The sequence below is a fragment of the Bison bison genome, unplaced genomic scaffold, assembly GCF_000754665.1.
Source record: "Bison bison bison isolate TAMUID 2011002044 unplaced genomic scaffold, Bison_UMD1.0 scf7180017864286, whole genome shotgun sequence".
NCBI classification, from domain to species: domain Eukaryota; kingdom Metazoa; phylum Chordata; class Mammalia; order Artiodactyla; family Bovidae; genus Bison; species Bison bison.
The window spans coordinates 2,161,674-2,171,619 of record NW_011494858.1 but is presented as its reverse complement, the minus strand read 5'-3'; the positions used below and the strand labels follow the sequence as shown (position 1 = coordinate 2,171,619).

Genomic DNA, 9,946 nt, shown 5'->3' with positions numbered 1-9,946 from the left:
GAGATTTTTTTTTTTTTTTAAACAAACTGCGAATGACTTTGCTGGGTACAGCTACTGCTCATGTATGGCCATAATTATTACAGAAGAGCAGAAAATGATTATAGTAGTAGGTATCTAAGCTTGGTAGGAGGAACTGTTGCCTGTCTGTATATCTAAGTGTGGCTTTATGTTTCTTTTCAGAACGCCTACATCTGGACAGTCAACATCCATTTGTTCCTCAAAGAATGCGAGCAAAACAAAGAAACACTTCTCTCAACTGAAAATGTTGCTTAGTCAGAGTGAATCCAAAAAGAATCCAAAGATGGACTTTAGAAATTTCTTATCTTCTTTGTAAAAGATGGACTATGAAAATAAATGTTTAATGCAATTTCTGAAACTAAAGTTAGAAAAACTGCTTTTTAAAAAAGTTACTTATTCTTAAAATAAATGGAAACTCAGGTCCAAGAGCAAACTTTTTTTGGCATTCTTCAGTGTTTATGGAGAAAATACCTCCTTGGAATGAAAAACTGAACCCTGCCTGCCTCACAGGGTGATTGCGAGGATCAGAAATATATGAAAGGTAAGTAGTAAAGATAAATATGGACAGTGAGTGGTTATATTATGATTTTCTCCTCCCTTAAGTTTTCATTATTAATGTCCTTTTTTTTCATAAGGAAATTGAGGCCTTTATAAGAGGTCTACTTACTCCTTTCTAGATGTCTGTGGCTTTACTGTTAATTCAGAAAAAGTGTACACTATAATGTTTCACTGTAAGTGGCATTTCATTTGCTCTGGTGAATACCTACTTTTAGGTCTAAAATTTACATTGGAACATAACACAGTAACCATCTTAGCTTAGCTAAGATAGCTGTCTTAGTTTAGCTATCTTAAGTATTTCCTGGAGCATAGATATGCTTTTTTTAAATGATAGGCTAGGATTATATTCAACCTGTGTTTTAAAAGCTCTTTAAGTAATTTACTTTATAATCTGTTTCCAAGCCTCTTTGCTACTTAAAAGTTTAAAACTTAAATTTCTTAAGAACATACAGTGAAGAAAGGACAGTGTCTTCAGTAAATCGTACTAGGAAAACTGAACAGCCACATGGAAAGAAAGGAAACTACCACTATCTCACACCATACATAAAAATTAAAATTAACTCATAGTGAATTAAAGATTTGAATGTTAAGACCTGAAACTATAAAACTCCCAGAAGAAATCATAGGCAATATGCTCTTTAACATCATCATTGCATTATCTTTCTAGGTATGTCTCTTCAGGCAAGGGAAACAAAACCAAAAATAAATGGGATTACATCAAATTAAAAAGCTTCCATACAGCAAAGGAAACCAATAAAATGAAAACCTACTGAATGGGAGAAGATAGATGCAAATAATATTGCTGATAAGGTGTTGATAAAATCATATAACTCAACAACAATAAAAATAACCTGTTAAAAAGTGGGCAGAGAAGCTGATGGACATGTTTCCAAAGAAGATATACAGATAGCCAACAGACACATGAAAAGATGTTCAACTTCACTAATTAGGGAAATGTAAATCAAATTCACAATGAAATATCACTTCACACCTATCAGAACAGGCAGGATCAAAAAAGCCAACAAAGTGTTGACAAGGATGTGGAGAAAAGGAAGCCCTTGTACACTGTTAGTAGAAATATTAATTGGTGTAGACACTGGAAGACGGAGATTTCTCCAAAAATTAAGGATAGAGCTATCATAAGATCCAGTTATCCCACTCCTTGCTATTTATCCAGAGAATACAAAGACACAAATCTCAGAAGTTATCTGTACCCCAATGTTCATCACAGCATTATTTATAATAGCCAAGATATGGAAACAACCTAAGTGCTCATCAACAGGTGAAGAGTCAAAAAGGTGTTACATATATACAATGACTACTACTACACATGATTCACATGGAATGCTCAGAATAGGAAAATACCTAGGGATAGATTAATGGTTGGCTGAGGGGGAGGGCGGGGGAATGGGGAATGGACTGATAAATGAGATTAGGATTATTTTTCACAGTGATGCAAATATTCTGGAAAGAAAGTGAAAGTCGCACATGGGGGGAGAGGAGAGGGTGAGATGTATGGAAAGAGTAACATGGAAATTTACATTACCATATGTAAAATAGTCAACAGGAATTTTCTGTATAGCTCAGGAAACTCAAAACAGGGGCTCTGTATCAATCTAGAGGGGTGGGATGGGGAGGGAGATGGGAGAGAGGTTCAAAAGGGAGGGGATATATGTATACCTGTGGCTGATTCATGTTGAGGTTTGACAGAAAACAATGCTGTAAAGCAATTATCCTTCAATAAAAAAAATTTTTTAAAAAGAAAGTGAAAGTCAGTCATGTCCGACTCTCTATGACCCCATGGACTATACAGTCCATGGAATTCTCCAGGCCAGAATACTGGACTGGGTATTCCCTTCTCCAGGCAATCTATCCAACCCAGGGATCAAACCCAGGTCTCCCACACTGCAGACAGATTCTTTACCAGCTGAGCCACCAGGGAAGCCCAAGAATAATGGATGGAGTAGGTAGCGTATCCCTTCTCCAGCAGATCTTCCTGACCTGGGAATTGAATCGGGGTCTCCTGCATTGCAGGCAGATTCTTTACCAATGGAGCTATCAGGGAATCTCCCTAAATATTCTGGAATTAGTAGTAATTATTGGGTAACTTTAAAAACTACCGAATATACTAAAAACCACTGAATTCTACACTTTAAAAGGGTGATTATGATGTGTAATTATCTCATTAAAGCTGTTATTTAAAAAATGAAAATAAACATTACCTAAAAATATTATAGTGTATGTTGGCAGCAATGTAAATTGGTGCAGCTAGTACAGAAAAGGATATGTAGGTTCCTAAAAAAACTAGAAACAGAACTACCATATGATCCAGGAATCCCACTCCTGGGTATCTATCTGGAAAAACTGAAAACACTAACTCAAAAAGATACATGCTCCCCAGTGTTCACTACAACACTATTTACAATAGCCAAGACATGCTGCTGCTGCTGCTGCTAAGTCGCTTCAGTCATGTCCGACTCTGTGCGACCCCATTGATGGCAGCCCACAAGGCTCCCCCATCCCTGGGATTCTCCTAGCAAGAACACTGGAGTGGGTTGCCATTTCCTTCTCCAATGCATGACAGTGAAAAGTCAAAGTGAAGTCGCTCAGTCGTGTCTGACCCTCAGCGACTGCATGGACTGCAGCCTTCCAGGCTCCTCCGTCCATGGGATACTGGAGTGGGGTGTCATTGCCTTCTCTGAGCCAAGACATGAAAGCAACCCAAATGCCCATTAAGAGATGACTAGATTAATAAGATATACATACATATACAGATACATATGATGGAATATTAGTCCTAAAAAAGAACAAAAAGATTGCTTGGACGAGGGCATGGCAACCCACTCCAATATTCTTGCCTGGAGAATCCCATGGACAAAGGAGCCTGCCAGGCTGTACTCCATAGGGTCACACAGAGTCAGACACGACTGAAACAACTTAGCACGTATACATGCACTGTGATTTGCAGCGATGTGTATGGACCTAGAGAATATTATGCTTCATGAAATGTCAGAGACAAATAATGTATGATATCACGTGCAAAATCTAAAAAATAATATAAATGAATGTAAAACAAACAGACTTATAGAAAATAAACTTGTGGTTACCAAAGGGGAGAGGAAAGGGGAAAAGGACAAATAAGGGGTATGGGATTAAGACACAAATTACTATATATAAAATAGATAAGCAATAAGCTATCACAGGGAATTACACCCATGAATCTTATAATAACCTGTAATGGAGTGTATCTGCAAAAATACTGAATAACTATGTTTAACATCTGAAACTAACACAATATTGTATATAAGTATATTTCAATAAAAATTTTTTAAATATTAGGGTGTAGATTGTTGTTATTTAGTTGCTAAGTCATGTCCAACTCTTTTGCAACCCCATGGACTATAGCCCGCCAGGCTCTTCTATCCATGGGGTCTCCCAGGCAAGAATACTGGAGTAAGTTGCCATTTCCTTCTCCAGGGGATCCCCTGACCTAGAGATCAAACCTGCATCTCCTGCTCAGCAGGCCAGATTCTTTACTGCTGACAAGCCACCTGGGAGGCCAGTGTAGATACTCTGCACTGGCAGGCAGATTCTCCACCACTGAGCCACCCAGGAAGCCCCCACTTGTGTGCTCTTAAAAACAAGTACAGTCTTCTGGTTAAGACTGTCGTCTTTGTGGTCTTGCCCTACAGAACCAGCCTGTGTCATTTACTGACTGTGATCTTTGGCAAATGCTTGATTTCTCTGAGTCTGTTTCATTATTTCTAAAATGAGGATAATAATAATACTTACCTCATAAAGGTGCCGTGAGGACTCCATGAGATGGTACCTAGAAGAGTGGATGGAATATTAAAAGTGCTCGAGCAATTTGTGCTATTATCATAGTTGATCAAAAAAATCTTAATATGACCACCAACAATAAAATGGCTAGATGAATAACAAGATCAAACATTACACTATGGTGGTTGCCCTTTGAACGTGTCCCACTAATGATGGATGTAGGCAAATTGTTTTTAATTATATGGACAAAGACACACTTCTTGTCTAAACTTCTCTGAGCCCTTTTTTGACTAGGCCTCACCCTTGGGCTTTGTATTTGGCCTGCCTAGCCCAGTTTTAGTGAAAATCCTGCTAAGTTAGTTTAGCAAGAATTCTCCCACCCTCAACATCTGATTTTAGTAATTTTCTGTCCACTGACCCTCTCATTTTCTGCTCCATGGCCATAAATTCCAGCTGCCTTTGGCATAGAGTTGAGCCCCAACTTTCTCCCCTATTGCAATACTCTGGATACCTGCAACAAATGTCCTGAATAAAGTCTTCCCGTCCCTTTAAACAAGTGTTAAATAATTATTTTTTCTTTAACAGTATTATCACTTGTCTAATATATCTTCAGTCTAAGTTTAGCAAGGCAATGTGGTTTTCTAACAAGTGACAGACTGACTTTGGTGACTGCTGTCTTGAGGTGGCATGTAGGTAATGGAGGTTAAGCGAAGTCTGATCTATGCATTCATTTCATGAAGTGCAGAAAATCCAAGTGGTTCAGTCTCCCAAGTTATGTCCAAGAGGTCCTTCTAGCCTCAGTTGGGTCTTCCTGTAATGGCTCTATCCACAGTTGCAAATACAAGATTTATACACACAAGCCTGTCTGGAATAATTCCAAAACATCTTTTACTTTTCTCAAGGACAGAAATTGTAGCAACATGTGTGGAAGCAACATATTCTTTCATCAACTGGGCATCCCAAAATATTAGTTATAAATCTTGGGTACAACTAGCAATTGTCATTAAAGTTAACAGACAAAAGAGTGGTACAGGTGTTCATATAGCTTTTGATATATTCAATTCAACCTGTCTTTTCAACCTTGTTTTGATATGAAATACTTAAAATTTATCTTCTCAGACCTATTAGCATTTTAGAGAACATTTTCTTACTAATTTTAATATGCAACTATACACACACAGCAAATATATATAATTTATACTATTTAAAATATGTCTTTGCATCCTTTCTTAACTTTTAAGAATGTAAAATCACCAGTTGTAGCTTAAAGTGAAAGTGTCAGTCACTTAGTCATGTCCTACTCTTTGTGACCCCATGGACTGCAGCCAGCCAGGCTCCTCTGTCCACGGGATTCTCCAGGCAAGAATACTGTAGTAGGTTGCCATTGCCTTCTCCAGGGGATCTTCTGCACCCAGGGATCAAACCTGGGTCTCATGCATTGCCGGAAGATTCTTTACCATCTGAGCCACCAGGGAAACCCTTATTCATTTCAGGTTAGTTATCCCAAAATTTCAGTCTGAACTTGGGTATTAAATATTTGTATTTGGGGTTTTGGGCTTCAATATCTTGGAATTAGAGTGTGTGGATCTAAATAATTCTCCCTGCAATTACTAGCTAGCTGTAGTACCTGCTGCTTTTTCTCATAGACCCTCAGGGAAACACTGGGCTTCCCAGGTGGTGCTAAAGGTAAAAAACCCACCTGCCAATCAAGGAGACCTAGGAGACGGGGTTCGATCCCTGGTTCAGGAAGATCCCCTGAGTAGGGCACGGCAACTCACTCCAGTATTCTTGCCTGGAAAACTGCATGGACAGAGGAGCCTAGGGGGCTACAGTCCACAGGGTCACAAAGAGTTGGACACAACTGAAGTGACTTAGTATGCATGCAAACACTAGGCAGGATTCCTGGTATTTAAATATAACTGTATATAATTAATAAAAAGAGACAAATAAAACTTGTCTAGGTAGGTCTAAAATTTAGCTTTTTAATTTTGTGGTCAAAAGCAGGACTAACATCTAACTTAGAGAAAGAAGTTCCCTTGTGGCCTAGTGCTGCCATGACCCAAATTTAATCCCTGGTCAAGGAACTGAGATCCTGCAAGTCATGTGGCATGGCCAAAAAATAAAATCTAATTTGGACTTCTGAGTTTTGGGGAGTTCACACTCCTCCACTAAGATTCCAGTAAGTGTTGTGTTATTTCCTCATATCAATTAAGTATGAATTACATTTCCCTGAGCTTCAAGTATCTCTAAGGTGCAGTATCTTATCTAGGATTAGTCCTCATTAGAGATTATGGTCTATCTAAAATATTGCTGGCATACCAATTCTATTCTAAAGAATTAATCAAGTTTCTAACCATAGTCTCATACATGCACATCAAATATGCTAATACTGTCTTTAGGCACTTCCTGGAAAACTACAGTACCTAAATTCTGACAAGAGAAAAACACTTAGACCAGTAAGCCTTTGAAACCCGAGGTTATCAAACCTGGGGAAGTTTCATCATCTTGATAATATTATTTATTCGGCTTTGCTGGGTCTTTGTTGCTCCTTGGGCTTTTCTCTAGTTGCAAAGAGGGGCTGCTCTCTAGTTGCGGTGCTTCTCTTGCTATGGAGCATGGGCTCTCGGGCATACGGGCTTCAGCAGCTGCAGCACACAGGCTCAGTAGTTGCGGCTCCCAGGCTCTAGAGCACAGGCTCAACAGCTGTGGTGTATGGGGTTAGCTGCTCCATGGCATGTGGAATCTTTCCAGATCAGGGATTGAACTCGCATCTCCTGCACTGGCAGGTGGGTCCTTAACCACTGAACCCCCAGGTGTGTGTGTCTATGTGTGTTAGCCACCCAGTCATGTCAGATTCTGTAAGACCCCATGGACTGTAGCCCACCAGGCTCCTCTGTCCATGGGATCCTCCAGGCCAGAGTGCTGGAGTGGGTTGCCAGTTCCTTCTCCAGGGGATTTTCCTGCACCCAGGGATTGAACCTGAGACTTCCACATTGCATCACCAGGGAAGCCCCATAACCTCAGTTATATATGAAAGCCATTAAGCTCTTGTAGGGGAATCATTAAACTTCAATAAAAGCAGGAAAATATAGTACATTCCCACAAATTAGTGCTTAGGTTAAGCTAGGAACAGAACCCTCACTTGAGTGTGTATCTTACAGGTCCCGGTCTGAGAGACACAGCCAAAGCTGGGTGATGGATGCTCTTCCAAGGAGGATTCATATATTTCACCTTAGTCAGTACACAGTTCTCGCTGTTGCCTCAAATCTTCACAGTCAGAAATGTCATTCCTCAAATTATGTGGTTAAACAAACTAGCTGCTGCATTTACCAAAAACTAAATCTAGCTAGTTAGCAGCAAGAATGAGTAGCACAGTCCTTGGTCTGCAGTCTGACCATCTCTCCCCATCAGACAGTCAATATCAGTCATGATGACGACAGAGTGAAAGAAATCAGACTGCACACCATGTTTCATTTTTATCTGCTAGGATCTTTATTTTACCGGTCCATAGTCTAACAATTGTTGCAAGTGAGTTCAGATACAGAGTCAGGTTTTATGAAACTAAACATCATGTTCTAACCACTGCATTTCCAACAACATGAGTAGAATAAAAAACTGCATCACTTTTTTTGCCACAGAGAAGAGAAACGTGTGTACACACACATACATGCACACATACATACATACATACATACATACATACAGCTGTGGCATGGGGTAGTGGTGAAGGGCGAGGAACAATTCTCAAGACAGCTTGTGTTGTCTAGCCCATGCAGCAGGTAGCACATGCCTGAAATCAGGTTTTTCCTTAAAACCTTACCCTTCTTTCCAAAAGACCTGCTCTAAAGTTAGTCATATTATTCAATATGAGTAACATTTAATGAGCAAAATGTTTATATACAGTATTTCATTTAATTTTCATTTAATCCATCAGTGTTGTTGACACACAGGTAAAGAACACACTAAAAAAAATCTTTTTCATTGTTTGATGCATGGTGAGCTGACAGAGATAAAGTCAAATGTCATTCCTCTTTTCTATAATGCTCTTTCCAAGGACTTCCCTCGTGGTCCAGTGGTGCAGAATCTGCCTGCCAGTGCAGGATGCTGCTGCTGCTGCTGTCACCTCAGTCGCGTCCGACTCTGTGCGACCCCATAGACGGCAGCCCACCAGGCTCCCCCGTCCCTGGGATTCTCCAGGCAAGAACACTGGAGTGGGTTGCCATTTCCTTCTCCAATGCATGAAAGTGAAAAGTGAAAGTGAAGTCTCCCAGTCGTGTCTGACTCTTCGCGACCCCATAGACGGCAGCCCACCAGGCTCCCCCATCCCTGGGATTCTCCAGGCAAGAACAGTGGAGTGGGTTGCCACTGCCTTCTCCAATGCATGAAAGTGAAACAGAAGTCGCTCGGTCATATCCGACTCTTTGCGACCCCATGGACTGCAGCCCACCAGGCTCCTCCGTCCATGGGATTTTCCAGGCAAGAGTACTGGAGTGGGTTGCCGTGGCCTTCTCCTAGAAGCATTCTAGGACAACATAAAATACAAATCACAATTTCATTAAGTAGCATACAATGAAAGAAGTCTATATATCCTTAACATTGTATCAATAAATAAGATTTCTAGTACAGTACCCAAAAAACTCGACACACTGCTATCATATCCATGTAATGCACCGAGTAATGTAACAAAAACGGAAACCAATGTTCATAAACAAAAATGAAGGGCTTCCCTATCAGTCCAGTGGTTAAGACTCTGTGCTTCCACTGAGTGGGGCATGAGTTCTATCCCTGGTTGGGGAACTATTATAATGAAATCCCACAAGCTGTGCAGCATGGTCAAAAATAAATGCAAATATGGAAGAGTAATAAATTGCCAACATCTGCTCGATCATCGAAAAAGAGAGTTCCAGAAAAACATCTATTTCTACTTTATTGACTATGCCAAAGCCTTTGACTGTGTGGATCACAATAAACTGTGGAAAATTCTGAAAGAGAAGGGAATACCAGACTACCTGACCTGCCTCTTGAGAAACCTGTATGCAGATCAGGAAGCAACAGTTAGAACTGGACATGGAACAACAGACTAGTTCCAGATAGGAAAAGGAGTACATCAAGGCTGTATATTGTCACCCTGCTTATTTACCTGATATACAGAGTACATCATGAGAAACACTGGGCTGGAGGAAGCACAAGCTGGAATCAAGATTGCCGGGAGAAATATCAATAATCTCAGATGTGCAGATGATGCCACTCTTATGGCAGAAGTGAAGAACTAAAGAGCCTCTTAATGAAAGTGAAAGAGGAGAGTGAAAAAGTTGGCTTAAAGCTCAACATTCAGAAAATGAAGATCATGGCATCTGGTCCCATCACTTCATGGGAAATAGATGAGGAAACAGTGGAAACAGTGGCTGACTCTATTTTTCTGGGCTCCAAAATCACTGCATATGGTGACCGCAGCCATGAAATTAAAAGACGCTTACTCCTTGGAAGGAAAGTTATGACCAACCTTTTCAATAGCATATTGAAAAGCAGAGACATTACTTTGTCAACAAAGGTCCATTTAGTCAAGGCTATGGTTTTTCCAGTGGTCATG

The 9,946-nt window shown here is 40.2% G+C and overlaps 1 protein-coding gene across 1 annotated transcript in view; it reads left to right on the top strand.

Moving 5' to 3' along the window:
- LOC104995770 (chromosome unknown open reading frame, human C18orf21) overlaps positions 1-451 on the top strand; it is an 8,285-nt gene extending 7,834 nt beyond the window's left edge. Inside the window, exon 5 of the mRNA XM_010849754.1 lies at positions 181-451. Within this exon, the coding sequence (XP_010848056.1) occupies positions 181-334 (154 nt within the window). The 3' untranslated portion in view covers positions 335-451. The remainder of the gene's footprint in view (positions 1-180) is intronic.
- The last annotated feature ends 9,495 nt before the right edge of the window (positions 452-9,946 follow it).